The sequence below is a fragment of the Lontra canadensis genome, unplaced genomic scaffold (assembly GCF_010015895.1).
Source record: "Lontra canadensis isolate GAN:19392208 unplaced genomic scaffold, GSC_riverotter_1.0 scaffold180, whole genome shotgun sequence".
NCBI lineage: Eukaryota > Metazoa > Chordata > Mammalia > Carnivora > Mustelidae > Lontra > Lontra canadensis.
Genome location: NW_022631174.1, coordinates 633,842 through 660,085, shown reverse-complemented (window position 1 = coordinate 660,085; position 26,244 = coordinate 633,842). Strand labels below are relative to the sequence as shown.

General features: G+C 45.8%; 1 protein-coding gene across 7 annotated transcripts in view; it reads left to right on the top strand.

Moving 5' to 3' along the window:
* RAP1GAP2 (RAP1 GTPase activating protein 2) overlaps positions 1-26,244 on the top strand; it is a 227,838-nt gene that overhangs the window by 166,804 nt on the left and 34,790 nt on the right. For 6 of the 7 annotated variants that reach the window (XM_032846741.1, XM_032846742.1, XM_032846744.1 and 3 more), the window contains 7 exons: positions 6,403-6,438; positions 11,213-11,257; positions 11,995-12,027; positions 12,414-12,626; positions 13,785-13,888; positions 23,097-23,175; positions 23,916-23,969. In XM_032846741.1, the coding sequence (XP_032702632.1) occupies positions 6,403-6,438; positions 11,213-11,257; positions 11,995-12,027; positions 12,414-12,626; positions 13,785-13,888; positions 23,097-23,175; positions 23,916-23,969 (564 nt within the window). The remainder of the gene's footprint in view (positions 1-6,402; positions 6,439-11,212; positions 11,258-11,994; positions 12,028-12,413; positions 12,627-13,784; positions 13,889-23,096; positions 23,176-23,915; positions 23,970-26,244) is intronic. The other variant, XM_032846746.1, reaches the window with a different exon arrangement.

Below are 26,244 nucleotides of genomic sequence, written 5' to 3'. Positions count from 1 at the left end.
ATGCTGCTGAGCGGGAAGTCTGATTCGGGGCTCAATCCCAGGACCCTGGAATCATGACCTGAGCCGAAGGCAGATGCTTACCTGACTGAGCCACCCAGGAGCCCCTGTGTGTTGAAGTCTTAAAAACTATTGCTGGGTAACCTATTACTCCAAAAATAATTTATAGTTGTTACAGAAAATGTGAAAAATACTGAAAAGCAAAAAGGAAAAAAATTATCCTTAACCTATAACTTATTTTGGCATTTATCCTTCAAGTTATTATTTTTTTTTCTGGATGAGGGATGTGTGTATTCACATGCAGACTTATACATCTGTATCTATACATATATACATATATATTCTATATCTGTATATCAATATCCATGAATATTACATAGGAAATACACACACAAACCCGATTTTTATATTTAATTGAAAAAAATGGGATCGCCTAAACTCCATTTTTCTCACAGTGCATTTTGAATCTTTGTTTTTGTATAATTAGCATAGATCTCCTCTCATAGTATTTTTTGTAGGGGCATAATCTCATGCATTATTTACTCTTTCCCTCACTGGTGGGTACTTCGGCTGTTTCTACTTTTTTTTTTCCTTAAAGATTTTATTTATTTGAGAGGGGGAGAGACAGAGAGAGAGAGAGAGAGACAGAGACAGAGGAATGGAGAGAGAGAGAGAACATGTGGGTGTGAGCCCACATGCAGGGGGAGGAGCACAGAGAGAGGGAAAAGCTGACTCCTTGCTGAGGAGGAAGCCCTGAGAAGACAAATGCTTAACGAACTCAACCAACTTGAGCCCACCAGGTGCCACTGGTAGTTTCCTACTTTTTTGCCTGTAAACAACATCACAACAAATATCACTGTATAGTTGCCCAAATACTGCGTTAGGGTAAATTTCCTAGAGTGGGTTTATTGGACCAAAATACATGAACATTTTTTGGGAAAGATTTTATTTATTTGTCAGAGAGAGAGAGAGAGAGAGAGAGAGAGAGAGGAAGAGCACAAGCAGGGAGAGTGACAGGCAGAGGAAGAAGCAGACTCCCCACTGAGCAGGGAGCTCAATGTGGGGTTTGCTCCCAGGACCCCAGGATCATGACCTGAGCTGGAGGCAGATGCTTAACTGACTGAGCCACCCAGGTGTCTCATACGTGAACATTTTTAAAGCTGTGGACAGAGAGCACCAAATTGCCCTTCAGAAAGATTGTACCCGGTACACACTTAACCTACACAGTCCCTGTACCCTTAATACCATATCCTTGCCAACCAAGTTTTCTTTTTAATCTCAGCCAATCTGACAGATAAAAGATGTTGCCTTATTATCATAATTTCTTTAATAACAAGGGAGGTTGGGCATGTACTGTGTCTTTTATGTTCATTTTATTTTTCTCCTTTAGCAAATTGTTCACATCTTTTGCACATTTTGGTTTCCCTTACAAAATGTATTTATTTGAAATTTGGTTATGCGAGTTGTGTAGGTCTGTGTGCTTATGAAGTAGGCTGTATGTGAAGCATAACCCCCCTTTACTATTCCCACTCTCTCTTCTCGGTATACAGATAGGCAGCCTTTGGTTTTGTTTTTGTAAAAATGGGATCATATTCTGTGTGTTCTCCAATTTGCTCTCCCCACCCCCTTAATGTATCTTGGAGAGTGTCTCATGGAAGTAGTAACTCTATTGCTTTCTTTTGAATGGCCGCATAATTTGTTTGAAACAGATTTATAGAGATACAATTTTTGTACCAAGGTCACCAATTTAAAATGTATAATTCAAGGATTTTTTTTTGTATGGTCACAGAATTGTGCAACCATCACAACAATTGAATTTAGAACATTTTCATCACCTCAAAAGGAAACCCTCGTACACCTGAAACTATTATAATATTGAATGTTAACTGTACTGGTATTAAAATGAAAAAAAAAAAAAACCCAAACCAAAAACAACCAAGAAACCCTATACCCTTTAGCCATCATTCTCCACATCTCCCATTTCCTTTAGTCCTAGGCAACCACAGACCTACTTTCTGTCTCTATACATTTGCCTTTTCTGAACATTTCCTACAGATTGAATCATAATAGGTGGCCTCTTGTGTTCTGGCTTCTCGTACTGTTTTCGAGGTTTACCTGTGTTGTGTGTAGCATGAATAAACACATCATTCTTTTTTTTAATGGCTAAATACTGTTCCACTGTGTGGATATGCCAGAATTTGTTAGTTCATGAGTTGATGGCTGTTTAGGTGGTTTCTACTTTTTGGATGTTATGAATATGGCTGCTGTGAATGTTGGTGTGTGAGTTTTTCTGGTGGCCATGTGTTTTCATTTCTCTTGGGTTACATACCTCGGAGTGGAATTCCTGGGTCAAATGGTGGCTCAATGGTGAACTTTTTGAGGACCCGCCAAACTTATTTCCACAGTGGGTGCCCCATTTTGCATTCTCACTAGCGGTGTGTGAGGCCTCCAATTTCTCCACGTTCTTGCCAACACTTGCTCTTATTTCTGTTTGGTTATGGCCATTCTCATGCCTGGAAAGTGTTTCTCAGGATGGTTTTGGTTGACGTTTCCCAATGACTAATGATATTGAGTGTCTTTGCATGAGCTTATTGTCCATTTGTATATCTTCTTTGGAAAAATGCCTATTCAAATCCCTTTCTCATTTTTACATTATTGGGGCACATGTGTGGCTCAGTTGGTAAGCCTCCAGTTCTTGGTTTCAGCTCAGGTCTTGATCTTGGGGTCCTGGGATCTAGCGCCATGTTGGGCTCTGCTCAGCTTGGAGTCTGCTCCCTCTCTCTTTCCCTCTGCCCCAGCCCCACTTGTGCACACACTCGCTCTCTAAAATAAAAAAAATCTTAAAAAATTATTTTTATTATTGAGTTGTAAGAAACTTTTATTCTAGATACAAGTCCCTTATTAGATAGATGATTTGCAAATATTTCTTCTATTCTGTGAGATTGTCTTTTTGCTTACTTGACAGTGTCCATCGAAGCACAGTAGTTTTTACTTTTGGTGAAGTCTAATTTATTGTGTTTTTTTTTGCTGGTGGTCCTCATGCTTTGGGTGTTCTATCTAAGAATCCATTGCCAAATGCAACGTCATAAAGACTTACTCCTGTGTTTTCTTCTAAGAGTTTTTAAATTTTAGCTCTTACAGTTAGGTTGGTTACTGAACTCATTTATTATATTAGTTTCAATAGTTTTCTTAGTGAATTCCTTAGTATTTTCTTTTTGAAAAATTTAATTAATTAATTAATTTAGAGATTGTCGGTAGGGGGTGGGAACAGGGAGACAATCTCAAGCAGATGGTGTGCTGAGATCACACAGGCTTGATCTCCTCACCCTGAGATCATGATCTGAGCTGAAATCAAGAGTCACTGACTGAGCTAACCAGGTGCCCCTTTAGTATTTTCTATATACACAATCATGTCATCTGTGAATGGAGATACTTTCGCTTCTTTCTTTCCAGTTTGAAGCCTTTTATAATAGTTTTTTTTTTCTTTTTCTTTTTCCTTACTGTTCTGGCTAGAACATCTAGCACAGTGATAAATAGAAATGATGAGAGTGGCTAGTTTTATTCCTTATTTTGTGGACAAAGTATCTAGTTTTCCATTATTATTTTTTAAAAAGATTTTATTTATTTATTTGGCAGAGAGAGAGATCACAAGTAGCCAGAGAGGCAGGCAGAGAGAGAGGAAAGCAGGCTCCCCGCTGAGCAGAGAGCCCAATGCGGGGGCTCAATCCCAGGACCCTGGGATCATGACCTGAGCTGAAGTCAGAGGCTTAACCCACTGAGCCACCCAGGCAGCACTAGTTTTCCATTATTAAGAATATTATTACGTGTGTGTGTTTATTTTTATTTATTTATTTTTTAAAGATTTTATTTATTTGGCAGACAGAGATCACAAGTAGGCAGAGAGGCAGGCAGAGAGAGAGAGAGGAGGAAGCAGGCTCCCTGCTAAGCAGAGAGCCCGATGTGGGGTTTGATCTCAGGGCCCTGGGATCATGACCCGAGCCGAAGGCAGAGGCTTTAACCCACTGAGCCACCCAGGTGCCCCACGTGTGGTTTTTTGTAGCTGCCCTTTTTCATGTTGAGGGACTTCCCTTCTATCTAGTCCCCCCCCCCTAATTTCTAATCAAGAAGGGTTTGGAGTTTTGTCAGATGCTTTCTTTATGTCTGTTGAATTGACAATATGGTTTTTGTTTTTATTCTGTTTGTCTGGTGTATTATAGGCATGGATTTTTGCATAAACCAACTTTACCATAATAAATCTCACCAGGTCACAATGTGTAATTCTTTTTATACATTGTTGGATTTGGTTTGCTGGTGTTTTTGAGTATTCGTAAGCTATATAGGTCTGTAGTTTTCTTATGATGTCTTTGGTTTTGTTGTGGGGGTAATGCTAGCCTCCTATAATAAGTTGGGAAGTGTTCCTTCTCCTATTTTAAGATGTTTTTTTAAAAAAAGATTTTATTTATTTATTTGACAGAGAGGTCGCAAGTAAGCAGAGAGGCAGGCAGAGAGAGAGAGGGAAGCAGGCTCCCTGCTGAGCAGAGAGCCCAATGACAACGCGGTGCGGTACGGGGCTTGATCCCAGGACCCTGAGATCATGACCTGAGCCGAAGGCAGAGGCTTAACCCATTGAGCCATGCAGGCACTACTGAAGTTTCTGAGGAACTAGTATTAATTCTTCTTTAATGGCAGAATTCACAGCTGAAGCCATCTGGACCTGGGCTTTTCCTTGTGTAGCTTCTTGATTACTAATTCAGTTTCTTTATTTATTATAGATCTTTTTAGATTTTCCATTTCTTAGAGTCATCATTGGTAGTTTGTGTGTTGCTAGAAATTGTCCATTTCATCCAAGCCATTTAATTTAATGGGACCCAGTTGTTCATACTATCCGAACGTAGCTCACTGTAACGAAATGCTGCTTCAGGGAACGTCCATCCTTTTGCTCACACGGAAGCGTGCTTATAGCACAGATCCCTAGAAATGTAATCACTGGGTCAGATGTCTGCGTGTGTAATTGTTGATTGTTTCTGCCCTTTTGTCCTCTTCCTGCTCATCTTTCTAGCCCTATTGATTTGTATAAATTCTTTCTGTCTAGGAATCTTGGTCTCCTGGAGACTGGAGTTGGTAAGGGTGCACAGAGCCAGTGGGAAAGATAGGTTCAGGAGTCGTGTGTTTCTCGGCTGCTTCTGGTTAAGGATGCTCGATGTGGGGGCCTGAAGCTTGTCTTCCATGCTGTACATTCCCACAGGGGGTTTCCAGACTCTGAGAGCCGAACTGCTGGGGGTCAGAGACTGTTGCCTCCAAAAGGCCAACTGTGGCCTGAAGGGTGCTCATTTGAAGCCAGGGGACTCCACAAAGATCCTTCCCATGGTGGCTTTCTCTGGGAATTCTGTGGGCAGGGGTCTCTAGGTAATTCTGGCCCATTGCTGACTGCAGAGGAAGGGAGGGACGCTCTTCCTCCACATGAAGTGACAAGGACCTCCTTGTTTTTCATCATCACTGCTTTCTTTCCTTTCCTATTCATCTTAGGACTGTGTTCTGGGTGCTCATTAACTCATGGCTTGCCAGGGCCCAGATGTGGGCAGTGATGCTAAGGCAAGAAAGTGTAGCTATTTTTATGGAAGGGGAAGTGGGGAAACTGCTGAGAGATCTCTGCGTGGGTTTTGTTAGGGTAGAGCTTCTGGCCCCTCACCCCTCTGTTCCATTTCCTTTTTCTGCTTTTTGAATTTACCTGGAGTTTACAAGGAGGGTGCCAAAGCAGGTTAAACGTTTGGACTTTCATAGTTGGAGATTTTTCGAATAATCTGTCCAGGTCCCTGGAGGCTCCACTTCAGTGGTTTCCAGGCTTTGCTCACAACCTCTAGGGTCCCAAAGAGCTGCCTTGGGGACAGGGGACCGGGATGGGCACCGTAGGAGCTCAAGCCTCATGGCTGCTCTGGCCAGAGGGGCTCTGCTTCTACTGGTTTTATATGTTGGAGTTCTAAGTGAGGTTGGAGACAGGAGGGCCGTGTGGCCACAAAAGTTTGGGAAACTACTTGTGTTGGACACCTTAAGCCCACCGTTGGGATGAAAAACATCCCAAACAGGACTCCTCCTGGAGACTGAATCCAAGGGTTGACAGGTGTTTTAGGGAACTTGACTTTTCCCTGGGGCTCCACAGGCTCCTCTCTCTTGACAGAGACTGAGTGCCTGCTCTCCCCAGGGCCATTTGCCAGCTTGGGCGCATGTAATTTTTTCTTCTGTTAGGGGGTGTTCTGGCCCGCCAGCCCTGCAAAGGCAAAATCAAATTACCTTCTGATTCAAATGACTCTTGTCTCCGGGGAAGCCCTGGGCTAGGCCTGCAGAAAATTGGCGAGGAGATTTTCTCAGCAGACCTCCAAGCTGATGCAACCTCTTTGTGTCTTTCAGTCGGCGGAGTTCTTCGAGATGCTGGAGAAAATGCAGGTGAGCATCCCAAAGTGGGGAGGCCAAGCCCTGGGTTGGGGGGTGGGCGTGCTGCAGTGACCGTGCAGGCAACAAAACCAGGCAGAACATGGGAGCCTTGGAGGGAGGGGCAGAGAAGAGTGAACCGCCAGCCTGATGGCTGGGACTACCTCAGGCCATTTTTTGTGTTGAGTGGCACCGAGGATTCTGGGAAGGCTCCTGCCTGAAGATGGGGAGAAGACAGAAAGCAGAACCCCTCCAGCAGAGCAGATGTGGGTATACCCCCACAGATGTGGGGAGGGCTTGAAATGGTCCATTGTTCCTGGAATGGGTGGGAAAGAAAGTCTGAAAAAGAAAGCCCTTTCTAAAAGGGGAGGTCATCTTGTATCTGGGAGGCAGAACGGAGGGGGAGAGACCCACTAGAGGTCAAACCCGCACCTAACACTCGCTAGCACAAGTTCCTTCCCTTTTCTGAGCCTCTGGCTCCTGTTTTCTGTCTACTCACAGCACTATTTTCACCTCCCTCCGACACCAAATGTGTGGTGGTTTTTCCCCCACCAAGCAATTCTGTGACACCAGCTGGGTGTCCTACAGTCAACTCCATTCTGACTTCTGATCCCACAGGGCAAGGGCTCTGCCCCACAGGTCGCCTCCTCTCCACTTTCGACGCCAGTCATTAGTCCGTTATCACCTGTGTTTCTGACCAACAGGCTATAGATTTGAGGTTCCCCTGACCCCCTGCTCAGGTTCGGTTAGTTTGCTAGAGTGGCTCACAGAACTCAGAACAGTTTACTTACTGGATTATCAATTTACTATAAAGGGATATGATTCAGGAACAGCCAGATGGAAGAGTTGCAGGGAGCCAGGTGTGTGGAGGGAGGGGAAGAGCTTCCTCGACCTCAGGATGCACCTGTCTCCCTGCACCGCCATGTACTCACCAACTCAAGCTCTCTGAGCCTATCATTTGTTTTTTTATGGAGGCTTCAGTACTTAGGCATGATTGGTTCAAACTCCCGGGAGGTTGGAGGGGTGGGACTGCACCTTCCAACCCTCTAATAGTGGTCGGTTCCCTGGGCATCCAGCTCGTCCTCAGCGGTGTCCCAGAAGGCACCTCTTTAACAAAGGAATAACTTTGGAGCTTTCACCTTTATGGCCCTGGAGCTGTTTCAGGAACCAAGTACAAAAGATGAAGGATTATAACAAAAGATGCTTCCAAACGCTCCCATTGCTCTCATCGCTTAGGAAATTCAAAATACATGTGCTAGGGACACCTGGGTGGCTCAATCGGTGAAGCGTCTATTTTAGGAACTCTGTGCCAGGAATGGGGTGAAGACCAAAATATTGATTATTACAAATTATGCCACAGCCCCTCTAAATAATAATTTTAAATACCCACTTACAGAGTTGTTGGGATAAAATAATATATGTCAATACTTGCTAGGCACTGCGGAAAAATCAGTGTTCAAAATGGATTTGGGGGCCTTTCTAATCACCCCTCACCAAGGGGCCAGGGCTCATAGGTAAGAACTACTGCCCTGTGGAGTATGGGGGTGGGGTGGTGCATCCGGAAGCCTTAACTGATGTAAGTGGGAAGGATGAGAAGACGATGTGGACAAGAGCACATGTATTTTTTTTTTTAAGATTTTATTTATTTAGTGGGAGTGAAAGGATGGGGAGGGGCAGAGGTAGGAGAGGAAGAGAGAATATCGAAAGCAGACTGTGTGTTGAGCATGGAGCCCAGTGCAGGGCTTGATCCCACGGCCCTGAGATCATGACCTGAGCCGAAATCAAGAGTTGGACGCTTAACTGACTGAGCCAGCCAGGTGCCCCAACAGCACAAGTATTTTTTTTTTTTAAAGATTTTATTTATTTATTTATCAGAGAGAGAGAGAGTGAGCAAACATAAACAGGAGAGTGGCAGGCAGAGGCAGAGGCAGAGGGAGAAGCAAGCTCTCTGCTGAGCAAGGAATCCTCCCCTCACCCCGGTGAGAGACTTGATCCCAGGATCCTAGGATCATGACCTGAGCTAAAGGCAGACGCTTCACCGATTGAGCCACCCAGGTGTCCCTAGCACATGTATTTTAAGCACTTTTCTCAGCTCAGACACTTGCAAGTGTTATCCCCTTTCTTCCTGGTGAAACCCATAGGAAGCAGCTCTATTATCGCCAATGTCCCCTTTTCACAGGTAAGAAAACTGAGGCACAGAGGTCTTGCTTAAAGCACTCAAGCGCTCATGGGTAGCAAGCAGTTTCCGAGCCAGAAGTCTTAGCCGTTATGAAGCTGTTTGCCCTAAGTAGATGGTACCAGCTCAAGGAAGGAAGGAAGGCTCTGTGGCAATGGTCTGGAGGCGCAAGAGGAGAGGCAGATAGGGTCCTGAGGTGCAGGGGGAGCTCCTGAGGTGTGCACAGGGAAGCCAGGTCTCCCTAGCCCTGGGGAAGTTCAGAAACCATTGGAGGGAAGAATCCTGCTGCTAACGGTTGTGCCATTGTCACGAACAAGTGACTAAGAGCCTCCTCTGGGCCCAGCAGTGTGTGGACTGCACACTAACTTTATAGACATTTAGGGACCTTGGTCAGGTTATGGAAAGAGGATTGGCATGCGCTTTGACAGCAAGTGGTGGGAGCTGGCGTGTAATTACGTGCTCAGCTGCCTGGAGTAAAGCGGGGATTTTCACCCTGAGCCCTCGAAATCCCAGCTTTCGGGGAAGCTGGCGGGGGATTTGCGGCTTCCCTGGCCTTCTCTTCATTTGTTCCCACAACCCACCAGTCCCTCACCCCCATCTGGAGACCCCAGCCCCCCCACAAAGAGCTCTCTGTTTGAGCACATAATTCAGCCTCACTTAACTGGCCTCCATTGCTTCTGTTACTACACTGCTGGGCTTGACTTCTCAACCAGATTGCGACCCTCTTGAGGGCGGGGGTCTGGCGTCTAGGCTCCCTCTGTATGTTTGTAGCAGCGGACCTCCAAGGGTCTGCCCATTCCATCTCTGTTGAGACGGCCAGGGACTGAAAAACTTCCCTGGCCTCCAAGAGGCCCACAGTTCCAGCTCCTCTGATGGACAAAACCTTACATATGGGGAAATACTGGGAGTGAAGCAGGTGGCATGGTGTGGCCACATCCCGTGCTTGGGTGTGGGTGCCACCGCTTCCAAGGCTGTGGCTGTGGACACTGAGTCTCAGAGGCATCAAGTGCTCTGTGAGTCATGGTGAGCTGAAACTCAGATCTGGGGCTCCTGACTCCCTATCTGAGAGTGGAGGAATTGGAAGAGGGCATAATCTCTATGAAGCAACGTGGACTAAGTAGACAAGCTTTGGGTCCATTTGGTCCTGGGTTCCAAGTTTTAACCCTGACACTGTCTAGCTGAGTGTCCTTGGTCAAGTGGCTTTAGCTCTCTGGTCCTCAGTTTCTTCATGGTAGGGAAAAAGGGGGATGATGACAATGCTGATTGCAAAGGCAGACCCACGGAGGGGAGAGGGCCCAGAGCTGGGCGTGGCTCTGTTGTCAGGGAGGGAAGGGGAAGGGAGGAGGTTTGCTTTTCTGCCCAGGGGCTGTTCCCAGGTATGGGTGACTAATGCAGGACAAATAAAACAAACTCCTGACATCACCCCCTTCCCCATCTGCCCAGTTTGCTTCCCTGGACAGGATCTGCTGGGCCACCCAGGTGGTTATCTCCCCGTGTGGGGAGAGGAGCACCTGTCCAGTGGGAGGGGTCCTCCCACACCCTCCTGAGCAATGCTGCAGAGTGACTCAGCCTGGAGAAGTCCGGAGATACTGAAGTCTAAATCCAGCCAGTGGGCAGGAGCCCTGGGCTCAAGGGCCTGTGGGATAAGATAGTGCACTTGGACGGACAGCCTGGCTTCAAATCCAGGCCCTGCCACTCACTAGCTGTGAAATCTGAGAAGCAGTCTGCTCCCTGTGCCTCAGTTTCCCTTTGGTATAAATGTGCCAAGGGCTTCATAGGAGACAACAGTGGGAAGTTGCTGAGGAAGCTTAAAATCCCCATGTTATGATTAGGGTGGTTTTCTCTCCTAGTTGTCCCACCACTTTATACCCTTATTTAATTTATTCAGTCTTACTTAATGTACTCACTTATTTAATCTACTCATGTGCTCCCCTCTTGAAAAAAACCCAGTTAAGTCAGACCTTGACCATAGGAACACTGGCCAAGGCACTGCTTCCCAGAAGCGAATGAGCCCCAGGCCCCCCGCCTGTCACCTGTGGGTTTTCACCCCAGTGAGAGAGAGGAGCTGTGGAGGCACTGGGTCCAGAGTGCTGGCTTCAACACCATTCAGACATGGGTTCCCATCCTTGCCCCTCACCTCCTGGTTCTAAGGGCCTGGCAGAGAGAGACTTCAGTGGCAGGATGATACTTCTGCCTGGTGATAATGACCAAAGCAAAACCAGTCACTCTTTCAAGGGCTGAATGCATCCTCAGCGTTTAACCTTGACTCCAGCAGTAGCTGCTACTACCATTCCCATTTTGCAGATGGGAACACTGAGCCACAGAGGTTTGGGACTTGCCCAGGGTTGTAAGTGGCAGTATTGGGACTTGAGCCCTCGTGATCTCGCTTAAGTCTGGGCTCTTCCCTGCCTCTCCTCCTGCCTTACTTGGAGCTGCCGTGAGGACTGAATATGACAAGGCATGTGATGTGTAAGCACCTGGCACATATCCGCTGTCATTGTTATTACCAACCCTATCAAGGCAGGTGCTTGAGAATCCCAAGGGAACCCTCCATTTGCCCCCTGTTTTATGACCTTTTCTTTCCCATGGATCCTCTTTTCCTTGTCTCCACAGGGGATCAAGCTTGAAGAGCAGAAGCCGGGCCCCCAGAAGAACAAGGTGGGCTGTGTGGATGAGGTGGGAGGGAGCCTGGTGGGCCCGGCATGGGGACGGTTGGCATGCTGGGGTCTGTAGGCTGCCATCTGCCTTTCACCAAGAGCTCCTTAAGTGGGTGTGCCCGTGTCCACGGGTGCACAGTGGGCAGTAGGAAGGCTCTGGCTTGATGCCTTCAGGGCAGCCTTACAGTGGCCTGGGGTGGAAGCCTCGGGTGAGACCTAAGGCCTATGGCTCAACCCAGCCCTTCTGTACCTGCTTCTGCAAACGAACTGCACATGGCATTTCATGGCATCAGGCTTTGGGCTCCAGCAGCTCTCAGCTTCAGTTTCCTATCCCGAGGCCTGGGGTTGGGGGCTGGGCAGCTCATCACTTAGAGGTCAGCTCCCTTGCCTGAAGGGATCAGGGGTCATCTTCCTGTTAAAGCTTCCTAAGGGGTGAAGCTGATGTCAGGAAAGGTGTGAAATTCATAGCCTTTATGTACCGAGTCTCTAGCTATGAGTCTCTAGCTAGGCAGGTTTGTGCTCCGGGTCTGTCAGTCTGGGGAAGCATCAAGGGAGGCCAGGTCCCAGAGCATCTCTGCTGTTCTTGATCTGGTGTTATTCTCTTTGATGCTCTCAAAGCTCTGGCGTAGCCTGACAGGCACCCTCAACCCCCCGGCCTGGGAGAGGGGAATGGAAGTAACCTTCAAACTTCACAAGCGCTGCTGGGGCTAACGGCAGCCTTGTCTGATTGTCTTGCAGGATGACTACATCCCGTACCCCAGCATTGATGAGGTAGGAGCCCCCTGGCCCCACTGTGGCCTGCCCTGGGTCTCATCTCTGGGGTAGGGCTGGGCGAGCTGGTGGTGCTGATGGTCCCTGCTCCACACGATGTGGGAGAGGACCTCAGGCCTGAGACTGTAGCTCTGTGGCCTCAGTTTTGTTGTATTCAGATGGGGTGCTTCTCGAAGCCTTGTAACTCTGGTCCAGCGTCGGTGAAGCTGGCAGATGTTGTTGGGCTTAAATTTGGGGTTTGTGTTACTGTATCTGGCCTCAAATACAGGGGTCTTCACCTTGGAGCAGTTCAAAGGTGGGGGGTATATACCACCTGCAACCTTCCTGTCCCTTCCCCCTGTAAAGCCAGGGCAGGCCTCAGTGTAAGACCTTCTCTCTTGCCTCAGGTTGTGGAGAAGGGAGGCCCGTACCCCTTGATTGTCCTGCCCCAGTTTGGGGGCTATTGGATCGAGGACCCAGAGAATGTGGGGACGCCGACCTCCCTTGGCAGCAGCATCTGTGAGGAGGAGGAAGAGGACAGTCTCAGTCCCAGCACATTTGGCTATAAGCTCGAGTGCAAGGGCGAAGCCAGGGCCTACCGCAGGCACTTCCTGGGGAAGGTGAGGCTGAGGGCCCCACGCCAAAGCAGTTGAGGGCGGGGAGGGAAACCCGCCTGGGCCGGCCTCCTCCAGCATCCCTGTCTCTGTCTCTCCTCCTTCCGTGGCCTTCCCCCTCCCTAGGCCCTGCTGCTGTCCTGCCATCCTGGGAAAGTCTGATTAGTGCTACTCCTGGGTTGGGGGACGGGTGTGCAGAAGTCAGGAGGGCTCAGAGAGATGGGTCCTTGGAGGCACCGCTCCCAGCAGATGTTCTCGGAGGTGATGGGATGGGTAGTGTTGGCGGGTGAAGGAGGGTGAAGGAGAAAATGTGTTCTTACACCTTGGAAGTCTTTGTCTCCATGTAAGTCGTCCAGTCTCGCCTGTCCTCACTCCAGCAGTCCCCAGGGCACTTGTTCTGGATGATGCAGTGTGAGCCTCTGATTGCTTATAAGTGACAGTCGCATTTCTCTAAATACATTCTGCTCTTCAGACTTGCCTGGTTCCCGAGGGCAGGTTCTGGAAGTCTCTAGCCTGAGGCAGTTTCGCAGAGTCTCATCTGCATGGTCCAATTCAGACTCCAGGGCCCCACGCTGATACGGCAGGTCTGCGGTAGGCTCCCTGAGCCTTAGAGAGACCCGCTGTCCAGAGGACCTCCTAGCTCCTCATGGGTGGAGGAGCCGGGGGCCTCCTAGCTTTATTCCTGCAAATGGTCTGAATCAGTGAGGGCTACCCCCTGGGAGCAAGGAGGTGGATGGGTGGGGTCCTTGGAGAAGAGTTTGAGCATTAGCATTCAAGGTGGACTTGAGTGCTGGATCTGTCCCTTCCTGGTTGTGTGACCCTGGGCAGTTACTTAACTGGCTTACTTCTGTGTGAAATGGGGATGATGATGTCATCTCCCCCATGAAGTTGTGGTTAAGATTAAAGGAGTCAATGTGCCTTAAGTCCTTAGTCCATTGCCTGGCGCACCCCAACGACTGTTGGAATCTATTCCTGTGATCTTGCTCCTTCCTCCTTGTCCTCCTCCCCTCCTCTTCCTCCTCCTCAGCAGCAGCCATAGCAGAAGCATCCTCGTCTTTCCTCCTCGCTGCTGTGGGGCTTCTTGCTCCTGGGGAAGGAGGGGATTTGGGGGGCCATGTCTGGAAGGTCCCCTCCTGCCTACTAATACCTGATTTCTGTTTCTAGGATCACCTAAACTTTTACTGTACTGGCAGCAGTTTGGGGAACTTGCTCCTGTCCATCAAGTGTGAGGAGGCGGAGGGCATCGAGTACCTTCGGGTCATTCTCAGGTGGGGCTGCTGTGCCTTTGGAGGCCACGCCTCTAGTGGCAGGGACCCAGAAATACCCGTCTGACCAGTCTGGTCTGGGTGTGCTGGCGGGGAGCCCACTGACTGGAGTCCCGGGGCTCCGTTCTGGCTGCCAGGCCAAGAGACCAGGTGTTTCTGTCAGCCAGTGGACTGTGGGAGTTAGAGGGGTATCCTAGTCTCAAGGTCACCTAGACCAACCCCCACCTGCCTTTCTGTCGTGTGGGGACCGTGGCTCTGAAGGAGTTGGGAAGAGAAACTTGAGCTGGCTCATTCCAAGTCGTCCTGGGAGAGGGTTTGCTAGAACACTGCCTGTGGTGCGCGTCCCATCATGAAGATATGTCCTGAAGCTTCTCTGTGTGTGCTGGGCTCCTCGGGATGGAAAAGTGTTCCCAGCGGGAGCACCGTTTTATAGCTAAGCCAGGGTATCTCTCTTGGTTCAAGGGCAGGAGTGAGACCTGGTGTCCGTTTTGTTCCACTAACATGTTTTGTAAAACCTCCTTTGCACCAGGAAGCATCATGAGGGCTGGAGATGCAATGATGACTGAGTGGAGATCTGTTTTCTAAAGGCTTCTGGTCTAATGGGAGAGAAAAAACAGAGGATTTTAGTATGTGTCACAGGTATTATTTTAGCGATAGGCACAGGATGCTGTGGGAACACAGAGAGGCTGTATCTTGTTTATCTCTGTCCCTGGTGGGCTGGTGGAAAAGCCTGGGAGGCCACATGTTAGTGCTCAGCGAAGTGCTATGAACCTGTTAAGCTCCCAGTCTATAGTTGTTGAATCTAATTGGAAGTCCTTGATGGTGTTTGGAAAAAGCAATAACATTTTTTGTCTGCCCAGATTTTGAGATAAAATACGGGAGGGAGCAGGGGCACATATCTGTGCTGTGGGGGAGGTGTGTGTGTGGGGGAGGGCAGGGTACAAGGATGTTGCCAGCACCCGTCCAATCTTGGTTTTTTATTAAGAAAGGAAACAGTTTTCTTTACTGAGGTTTACTTGGCTAGCAAAATCATATTTGCAAGGCAAGGAGAAGGTAGTAACTAAATTGTTAGAGCAAATTTTTTTGAGGGAGTAATATGTGGATCCCCATCTCCAAATAGGATTTCAAGCTAGGTGAATCTCTGTAAGGAAAATTATTTCTTTTCTTAGTAAAATCAGATTTCTGAGTAAGATGACAATTGAACACAAGGTTCTAACTCCTTTTTTCTAATATTATATCCTATCTGAAATGCTGCTTCAGAACTGAAAATTAGAGAAAGATGTCAGGAACACAACACACACTTTGAATATTTTAAGAAATAATTTACAGGGCAGTTAGGACTATAATGTGGACAACACTGAGAGTTAAAATCCAGCTCACCTTCCTTAGATAGCAATGTAGCATGGGAATATATGAAATTGGAGGTTCTGGGGGAGTCAGGACTCTTTCCACATGGAACCACTTTTTTGTTTTGGGTCACCAGCATTTAAAATCGATCCCCTGGGGAGCCCAAGGGCAAGCTCAAGTGTGGCTTTCCGAAATAGAAAACCAGTGAGTAGGGTGGCAGGGAGAAGCCATACACCAGCTAGGAAGTTGGACAATCATATCATGTACTTGGGGTGATGGCCAGGCCGGATTGAAAACCAGACATAAAAAAATTGGCCCTACAGCTTTAGAAGCTTTACCAGACACAAAGAAGAAATTATACAGAGGCGAAACTCCCTCGCTGGCAGCGACTCTTGTCCCGGCATCTTCCTCATTCCCTGTAGGCTTCTAGATTATTTAACTGGTGTTTTAAGAGAACCAGCTCTCCAGCTTAAAATCCGAGAAGAGTATTCTGACAGCCTCTGTGTGTGCTATGAGAGTAGCCAAGAGGAGTTTATCCACTACTGGAAATGAATAACATTCAATCATCAACAAAGATTTCTTCTTTTTCAAGCTTAGATATAAAGAAGAAGTAGGGAAAAAAACCCTCACAGGTTACTGAAAGAAAAGATTCTGCATTGAAAAAAGCATAACCTAGTATTTAGAAGGTAGGGAAATGACCAAATTTTAGGAAGGATTTACTACAGAAAGCCAAGTAAAATTTAGATGTCTATTAACTTTGTATTTTCAGCAAACTTCCAGAAAAAAAAAACAAAACAAAACTGTATGAAAGAAAAGACAAAAGATAAAATAGGACAGCAGAATGAGATGAAAAATTGCTGGTTAAATTAAGGAAAGAATATAAGAAAACTGAAAGTGGTCAAAAGAATTTTAAATGGTTTTAGAAGCACTAAAGAGCAGAGTCTAGTTTGTGGAAAACCCAGTTAGTAATATTGAGAGCAAGTTTGAGAGGCTTTCACATAATTCAGAGGAAAACACAACTCTAAAATGATGAGCAAAATTGTAATGAATAGGGAGGACAGGGAGCAGGAATTAAACATGTGGATAATTGATGTTCTTTAGCTGATTGAAGATTTAACTCTGCAGATCAAAATGATTCACCTAGTATCAGACAAAATGAGTGAAAGAGAACTAAAAGCTGAACATATTTTGATGAAAATGTAGTATTTCATGGATATAAAATCACTGGTAGAATGAAAACCTTCCAAAATAAAGGAAGATAAAGAAAACATTTATATGTAAAAGAAGATAGGAAATAAAGAACCATAAATAAATAAAATGGAAGTCTGAGTACATGTGACATATAATAAATATAAATGAGGGAAATTCCACTATTAAATAGCAAAGATTCTCAGTTTGAGTCATCCCTTCATCCTCCCCCCACCCCACTAATCAATCAATCAATGTATCTGTATTTTATTGAAGAAAGTAACTAAGTTTACTAAAGAAAGTAACTCAACAAAGAAAAGTGTTGAGAAAAAGTTATCGCAAATATAAAAAGGTAGCACAGTTGGTGGTATTAATATGAAAAAGTAGAATTTGAGGGAAAAAAAGCAATCAGTGTAACAAAAAGGGCTATCATCTATTCATAGAAGATAAAGTCTTGTTCAATCAGGGCTTAATACATGCCAGACTTTGTCCAGGGATGGAACTAATGTAAGGAATTAGCTCATCTCTTGTTACTTGGCTACAGAAAACATTCAATATGGATTAGGTATTCTTACTCCTGTTCTCATTCTCACTTATCGTCTTCTTATGGACATGGATTATTTTAGTCTAGTGACGGTGATCCAAAGATAGATGGATGGGAGAACAGAAAGAAGTTTATAAGAGCTTGAATGTGGAGTGTGTGTCTGTGTGTGTGTCTGTGTGAGTGTACATAAGGTTGAGAGGTCATGCTGGAGAGGCAAGGAAAAACGAAATCCTCTCTGGACCATGTCTAGGAACTTAGATTTTCTTTTATGAGCCAGAGGAGAGCTCCTGAAAGGGGAATGTCATGATATGATTTGCACTGTAGAATGATCACTGGCTAGAGTAAGGGGAATGTCTTGGAGGGAAGGCAAGGCCAGAAGCAGGAAGCAGGAAGTGACAGCCTGCTGTGAAGGGTCAGCTGTTATGTGATTAGACAGGCCACCAGGTTGCATAAGGTGTTTGCAACCAGTTCTGATGGGAAGTGGATCAGAGTGCCTTGCACTGAGGATAGAGAAAAATGGATGGAAACTTCCAAAACACCCAGGGAAAATTGACATTAAGAAAGACAGCTGAGGGGTACCCAGGTAGCTCAGTTGGTTGTGTCTGCCTTTAGTTCAGGTCGTGATCCCAGGATCCTGGGCTTCTCTCTCCCTCTGCTGGTGCTCTCACATGCGCTCACTCTAAAATGAATAAATAAATAATCTTAAAAAAAAAAAAAGCTGAAAATATCAACAAATGAACTGGTTTCACTGCTAATGAAATGCAAATAATGGTATACTTTCAAATGACTTAAATATACTTAATATCTGAAGGAGATAATAGCAACTGTAAAAGGGATAATAAATTATGATATATTGAATGAGTGGATGAATCAAGAATGGATACACATGGGTACAAAATGAAAACAGTTGGAATTATGGGAAATAAAACAGTTGAAATTGAAAACCTCAATACATGGGATAAAATCTAGTCTCATATAATCGGTTTGGAATTAAGGCGTGAATCCATGCATTGGAACATAGTCTCAAAGAATTCAGTCAGAGTACAGTGCAGATAAAGTGAGGAAATACGTGAAAAAGAAAGAATATGTGTGGATAATAGACTGATAGCTTTTGTTGTAGAGTCTCAGAGGGAAGAGGAGAAAATCAGTGGGGAAGAGATATCTAAAGAAATAATGGCTGGTGGGGCACCTGGATGGCTCAGTGGGTTAAGCCTCTGCCTTTGGCTCAGGTCATGATCTCAGGGTCCTGGGATGGAGCCCCCGCATCATACTCTCGGCTCAGCAGAGAGTCTGCTTCCCTCTCTCTCTCTGCCTGCCTCTCTGCCTGTGATCTCTCTCTTTCTCTATCAAATAAATAAAATCTTTAAAAAAAAGAAAAGAAATAATGGCTGGGAATATTTCAGAATGGAAGATAGCACCACACTGTGGTGCTGAGCATGATTTTAAAACAAAGAAGTACTACTGGACACATTGAAGTGAAGCATTAGAACGTCTAAGGGAAAGAGAACATTTTTAAAGCTTCCTAAGAATAAAGACACTCCTCTATGAAGTGATGACAACCTGGCTGAGAGCAGGCTTCTTATCAGCCATGGGACAATAGGACAGTGTCTTTAAAATGTTGGAGGAAAGAAAGAAAGGAAAGAGGAACAGAAAGAATCCTTTAACCTAAAATTCTATACCCAGAGAAGCTCTCTGCAAACACAAAGTCAAACTGTTTTCAGACAAGAGAATTTCAGGCTATCCCTGAAAGAATTACTAAAAGATGTACTTCAGCCAGAAGAAAAGAGAAACCAGATGAAAAGATGTTAAAAAGTGGCAAGGGTGCCTGGGTGGCGCAGTTGGTTAAGTGTATGACTCTTGGTTTTGGCTCAGGTCAGAGTCATGGACTTGAGTCCCATGTCAGGCTCTGTGATCAGCGAGGAAGACTCTACTGCTTAGGATTCTTTCTCCCTCTGCTCCTTTCGCTCATGTGTGCGCATACTCTTTCTCTCTCTCAAAATAAATAAATCTTAAAAAAAATAAAGTGGCAAGAAATAGGTCAACTGTGTTGATAAATTTAATTACTGAGGAGGGAAAAAGAATTAGTTTTTGTGTGTTTAAAAAGAGGCTTGACTTGGAACGACGTGGATGGAACTAGAGCTAAGTGAAATGTCATCAAAATAAGACAATTATCATATGATCTCATGTGGAATTTAAGAAACAAAACAGGATCATAGGGGAAGAGAGGAAAAAAAATAAGACAGAATCAGAGAGGGAGACAAACCATAAGAGACTTAAAAAAATGATTTTATTTATTTATTTGACAGAAACAGACACAGCGAGAGAGGGAACACAAGCAGAAGGAGTGGGAGAGGGAGAAGCAGACTTCCTGCCAAGCAGGGAGCCCGATGTGGGGCTTGATCCCAGGACCCTGGGATCATGACCTGAGCCAAAGGCAGACGCTTAACGACTGAGCCACCCAGGCGCCCCCCATGAGACTTTTAATCATAGGAAACAAACTGAGGGTTGCTGGAGGTAGGAAGGATGATAGGGAGGGAAGAGTTCACTAGGAAGTGGGAAGGATGATTGGAAGGACAGAAGTAGGAAGGACCATAGGGAGGGAAGAGTTCACTGAGTTACTATTTCCTCTTCCCTCCTCAGAAGAGACACAGCAAGGTAAGTTTAGAGTTTGTTAGAAAAATGTATAAAAATGTGTATTGGAAGTTATAGACATATAATCTGCAGCTCAAACTAGCAGAAGGATAAGGAGAATTTTTTTTATTAAATTAAACTGAGGGCAGGAAAGGAGGAGTTTTAAAAAGGAAAGAAAGCACAGAATAATAGAAAACATAAAATAATAGATATAATTCCAAATATATTAGTAATCACAATAAATTTAAATAGATTAATTTACCATATGAATATACCAGACTAGCAGACTAAAACTGAACTAAATTTACAGCTATATTCTTCCTCCCACCTTTGCCATTCTTTTTAAAAATTAAGTTTGTTTTAATTCCAGTATTGTGAATATACTGTGTAATGTTAGTTTCAAGAGTATAATATAGTTACTCAACAATTCCTTCCATTACTCAGTGCTCATCACGACAAGTGCACTCCTTAATCCCCATCACCTATTTCCCCCCATTCTTCCCCCCACGCCCCCTCTGTTCACCATCAGTTTGTTCTCTGGAGTTAAGTGTCTGTTTCTTGGTTTGTCTCTCTCTCTCTCTTTCCCTTTGCTCATTTGTTTTGTTTCTTAAATTCTACATATGAGTGAGATCATATGTTATTTGCCTTTCTTTGGCTTATTTCACTTAGCATTATGCTCTCTAGCTCCAACCATGTCATTGCAAATGGCAAGATTTCATCCTTTTCATGGCTGAGTAATATCCCATTGCACAGATTCTTTATACATTCATCTATCAGTGGACACTTGGGCTGTTTCCGTAACTTGGCTTTTGTAAATAATGCTACAATAAACATAGGGGTGCATCCCTTTGAATTAGTGTTTTTGTATTTTTTGGGGGTAAATAACCCAGTAATGCGATTACTGGATCATAGGGTTTATAGCTCTATTCTTCTTATAAGATACATACCTAGAGAAAAATAATGTTGAAAGATTTCAAATAAAAGAAATGGAAAATATACGCTGGGAAAATCCTAACCAATGCTTCCAGGTGGTATAGCAACAATAATATTACACAAAATAGAATTTCAGGAACAAAGAATTAGTAAGGGTAAAGGGAGTATATTCCTTTGTAGCTTGGAAATAACTTCTCCCCACTCTTGATATTTCCTCCTGTATGGAAGGAATACTTCTGTGTTAACACCCCTGACTCTCTCTGCCTTCTCTGATCGGTGGGTTAGGGAGCAAGAACTTGACATATGTAGCCCTTTCTGTTTTTCCTATTGGAATTGGCTGCCCACAGCATATACCCTCCACTCCTCTGTGCTGGAGGCCCCACCTGAGCCAACCCCCTCCAGAGGAGGCTTGCCTCTTGCCTGGCAGCACCTGGGACCTGAAGGACAATCCTGGGGTTTAGTTAGAAGACCCATTTCATCTGTACACTAAAGTGGGTGACTTTTATCAGGAACGAAGGAGTTACTTTGACTTCTAATCACCTTGCTCTTAATTTTTTTGTTTCTGAATCTGTTCCTTACCTGGGTGGAGAAAAATGCCCTTTACTGGACCCACAGAAGGCTCGGCCCCCATGATGATAGAGAACAGTCCACCTTGAAGATCTAACAGTCATGGAGCTATACTTAGTAATATGGTATTGGATTCAGACAGGCGGAAACAGATAGGAATGTAATAGACAAATCCTCAGTTATAGTAGGAGAGTTTAGTAATATCTTTCAGACACGATGGAATAAGCAGATAATTGTAAGTATGTAGAAGATTTGAACAATACAGTTAACAAATCTGATCTTGTAACATACATTCCTGAACTCAACAAAATGAAACAAAACAATACATTGTTTTTAAGCCCACATGGAACATGAAAAATGTCTGTGTAGTACATTAACTGATCTAAAATAATTAACATACAGATTATGTTCTCTGAACTTGGGAAGATTAAGTGAGAAATCAACAATTACTGAAGGAAGAGAACATTTAGAAAGCTAAAAAAAAAAAAGAAGGCGACCCTTTAAATAACTTACGGACTAAAGAGGAAATCACAAAAGAACTGACAAAATATTTAGAACTGAATGACAGTGAAAATACCACCCAGAATTTTGTGAGATGCAGTTCAAGTGGTAGTTAGAAAGATGGATAGTTTAAAATGCATTTGTAAAAAAGAAGATAGATTAACTGTGTAAGCATGCGGGTCAAGAAGTTAGAAAAAGAGCAGCAGGAAAAAAAAAAAAAACCCAAAGGAAATACAAAGGAAGGAAATAAAAAAGACAATGAACAAGGCTAGTGAAGTAGAAAGCAACAATAAAAAGGAATGGAGACGACAAAGCCAAAAATTTTCTCTGGAAAGATTAATAAAATAGGTACACCCCCATCAAGGTCTGATTATGGAAAACAGAGAAAAGATACAAACAGATCATGTTAAGTCACTGAAGGGAGGGGTGTGATTATAAGTACAGGTTAAGTCCTAAGAGAATACCAAAACCCATACTATGTCACTGCACTGTTGGATAATTATATAGAAAAACATAAATGACCGAAATTGACTCAATAAGGAGTAGAAAACCTAAATATTCACTGTTAAATAAACTGAATTGATAGCCAAAGCTATCCCACCCCCCCACCCCCCCCAAAAAAACCCCCAGGAAGCCCAGAGATTTCAAGGATGAGTTTTAGCAAACCTTTAAGGAACAGTAAGTCCCTGTGGTGTATACAAACGAATTCAAAGGTTCAGAATCTCCTCAGCAATTTTATGAGGCTGGGATAACACCTTGATATCAAAACCTGACAAGCGAAGTACAAGGAAAATAAAAAAGCCAGTGTTGCTATTGATATGAAAGTCTCAAGGAAATATTAACAAATTAAAGTCAGCAGGTTATGAAAAAATAATACATAAGCAAGTGAGTTTTACCCATGGAGCGAAAAGATGGCTCAACAGAAGTGTAATCTACCAGGTTAACAGATTAAAAACCATGTGACTATCTCAGCAGATGCAGAAAAGCATTCAGTAAAATTCAACACTTTCATAATGTGCTAAAGGAATCGGGAACAGGCTAAATTTAGAGTCTTACGGTGAATCCCTTTATAAAGCAACTTTCATCCCTTTTATATTTTGACTAAATCTAGATTTTCAAGTATTAGATTTTTCTTTTCATAAAGGCTTAATTGCATGTGAGAACACACATCTATCCAGAAGTTGTGCCCAGTTCTTTGGGAGAACACAAAACATCCCACAACAACCCCAAAATCATGGTGAACTTGAAGGTGACTCTCCACACATCCCACATCTTGGTTGCAGAAATATAACAGTATACCCTCCTCCGGGATAAGTACAAGATTCCCTTTTCCCACCACTTGAGTGTGGCGCCCAGCTCATGGGTTGGGTGGAATGCAGCAGATCTGACCCAGGGAGATGCAAAGCTAGTGTGCCTTGTGGTCTGGTGTGACCTCAGTGCTTTTCCTAATGGACTTCCTTTCTCATAGACCCCTTTTCTCACCTTCATTCACATGTGCAGGTCCAAAGTGAAGACAGTGCATGAAAGGATCCCCTTGGCTGGATTGAACAAGTTGCCCAGCGTCCCTCAGATTGCAAAGGTAACAACCAACCCCTGTGAGAAGCGGGCTTCCTCTCTTAAGCCCAGGGCTGGGGCAGGGGTGCAGGCTCGTCCAGAGAGGGCTCTGTCCTTGGAGAGGGGAAGGCCACTATGCTCTTTGGCCCTTGATGCCATGGTTGGGGTGAGGGAGGGCTATTGGCAGATGTCCTCATCTTGCCTACAACCTCCCCATCTCATCCTCACAGCTGAGGCTGCTCATGGCCTCCACCCCCAAGTTCACAGCTGGTCCAGGGGACCAGAAACATGGGAAGAAAGGGTTGGCTATGCAGAGTACTGTAGGACTTGAGAGGAGGAGGAGGTCGGGTGGCCAGACAGTCTTCACAACACAGGAGAGATAGGCTGGAGGACGGCTAGGCTGTTGGTCCAGACAGAGGACACCCCCCACCCCCCACCTTGAGTAAGGAGCTGTCCCCTCAGCTGGTGGAGGGACCCATGTCTTTGCTCTGAGATATTGGGAGCTTGAGAACTGAGTCAGCAAAGTGGGGTGAGAAGGATGGTCGGACTCACATGTTGGGAGCAGGAATGCCAAGCAGAATTGTGCTGAATGCCTTCTGTCTGGCCTCAGCTTATCAGGAAATCCCAGGAAGGTGAGTTGGCTTTCCTGGCCACTAGTTAGTGAGCAGCAGAGCCAGGATTCAGCCCCGGGCCTTCTGATCCTGCAGCCCCAATGTTTTCAGTGGAAATGGCCCCTGAACTGTGTGTTTCTCTCTTCCTGCTTAGGCTTTCTGTGATGACGCTGTGGGGCTGAAATTCAACCCTGTCCTATACCCCAAGGTGAGGACCTTCACCTTCTCCCCTCGCCCAGGGCTCTGTAGCTTGGCATGGATTTGCATACCGGTGGCTCTGTGGGATGTTCTGTGCATCTTGGTGGGGTTTTATGGGGTCTCCAGTAAACCTCCATGTCTCTCCCTCTCCCTGCTCACCCCTTTGCAAACTGGTCCACTGGAAACCTGTCCTTGGCCGTGCCTGGGGAGAGACCCACCTGAATTGGTCCCCATCTGTTGTGGGGGCGGTAGAGGGGTTGCAGTGTTGTGACCTCTCCCCCTTATTCTCGTCATACTTCCTGGAGGCCCTTCTGATGTAGGGAGTGATTCCACCTATAGCTGGAGGGTTAGTGCAGATCTGGTCTGCCATCATGGAGGAGCAAGGGGGCAGAACCCCATAAGAGAGAAAAGGCCAGATTGTGGCTTCCCGTTGCCAGTGTTACTGCAGCTCTGAGGCCTTACAGCCCCCGCACAGCCCTAGTTAATAAACAGGCTGGTTCTGTTATCAGTTTCCTTCGGACTGGCCTGAATTTGACCCCAGTTGTGGGAGTGTGGGTGGGCAGAGGAACAATAATAACAAAACTAAACCAATAAGCCCACTCAAGAACAATTACGGCATGACAGGACCTAAATCACTCACGGACAGTGAATTGCTTTAAATTGGCCACGGGAAGAGAGCCGGTGTGCAGACTGCTTCATGAGCCGGCAGGGTCTGGAGGGCAGGAAGGGGAAGTGAGCGGTGCTTCGAAGCTCGCCCTGCGCACCCACACAGTGGCCGCGGAGGCTTGCTGGGGCTGGCTCAGTCCGCTCCCTGCACCCCGCTGCTGGTAGTGAGGGATGGCTAGCTGGAATGTTTGGGTGGGGAAGAGAGGCTCTGTCCTGGCCGAGGAATTCGGCCCCCCCTGGAACACATGGCTTGGATGTTGGTTGTGCTTGACACCATTCATCCCTGTGCTGTGGCTGAGCTAACGGCAGGGTCCTCACCTGCACGGGAATGTGCCAGAGCCCCCTCTCTCAGACACCCTCTGCGCGTCTGGAGGCTCTCCCCAGAATAAGCTGCCCCCCATGGAGCGTTTTCTTTCATTCAGGCTGCCCTTCCCTTTATAATTAAAGCTGAATTAGTGAGTTTTAACTAAACATTAAAACCCCGTCATGAAGGCCTTATTTAACTACAAGTTTGGCGGGTTTTTGTCATCAAATCCTGTCTGCCGAGAGAAGCTGGGGACGGTGCTCATTTGCACAGTTCTCCCTGTGACTTGGAAAGCCTCCGGCTCTGGTAATAATGGAAAAGCAGCTGTATTTTCTTGTTTTCTGTATTTGAAGGACCACTTAGTCCGGCTGGGTTGTTAATCTGGCTGAGCGAGGGGTGTGTGTGTGTGTGTGTGTGTGTGTGTGTGTGTATAATTCATAGAGTCTAGAACATTCTGTGGGGCCTTCTCCATGGCTAGATGCCTCTTCCCTGGCAGGGCAGCTGGTCTGCAACTTTGACTGTTCCATGTGGGTGTGGGGTCTCCCTCTGGGCCTGGGCAGCGGTGCCGTTCCCGGCGGAGCTGAGAAGAGCCCATTTCCTTGGGTGGCTCAGAGCCTCCCTTGGGTTGCATATGCTAAACCGCCAGACATGCCTTGTTTGTCCCTCCTGTGTAATATGTAGTCAGATCCCTCCTTTTTACTGCAGAGACTATCCCAATAAAGCCCAAGTCTCCTTCCCAACAAGCTGGTTCAGCTCCGACCTTTCTGGAGGGTTACACAGATGATGAGGATGATGATGGTGATAGCTGCTCTGTTGCTCAGCACCTTATGTGCCTGGTGTTACTGAATCTTCACAACCACACATCTCCATTTAATGGATGGGAAAACTGAGGTCCAGAGAAGTAAAATGGCTCACTCAAAGCTATGCAGGTAAAAGCAGCAGATTCAAGATACAGAGTTTGGTGTTTCTGGGCCCTGGACAGCAACACGGAGGCACAAGAGAAAACTAAACCAAACCAGTGGTCAGGGTTCTTTCCCACCCCACCCTCCCTTTGCGTATTGTGTGTTCCTCCTTAGAGACCTCTCACTTAATGGATAAAGGGGGATTGAAGTCTGGGCATGAGCAGTGCCTTGCTTAAAATCGTATGCTGATCAGAGGTAATTAGGGCCAGCATCATCCTCGCTGACCAGTTTTGGGGCCCTTCACTTTTTACATCACAGATAAAACACTGGGGCAAGTCCATTCCTTGAGTCCTGCTGGACTCCCAGGCCTTGGCTGGCCCATCTGGATGGGAATGGTGTGGAGATCCAGAGGT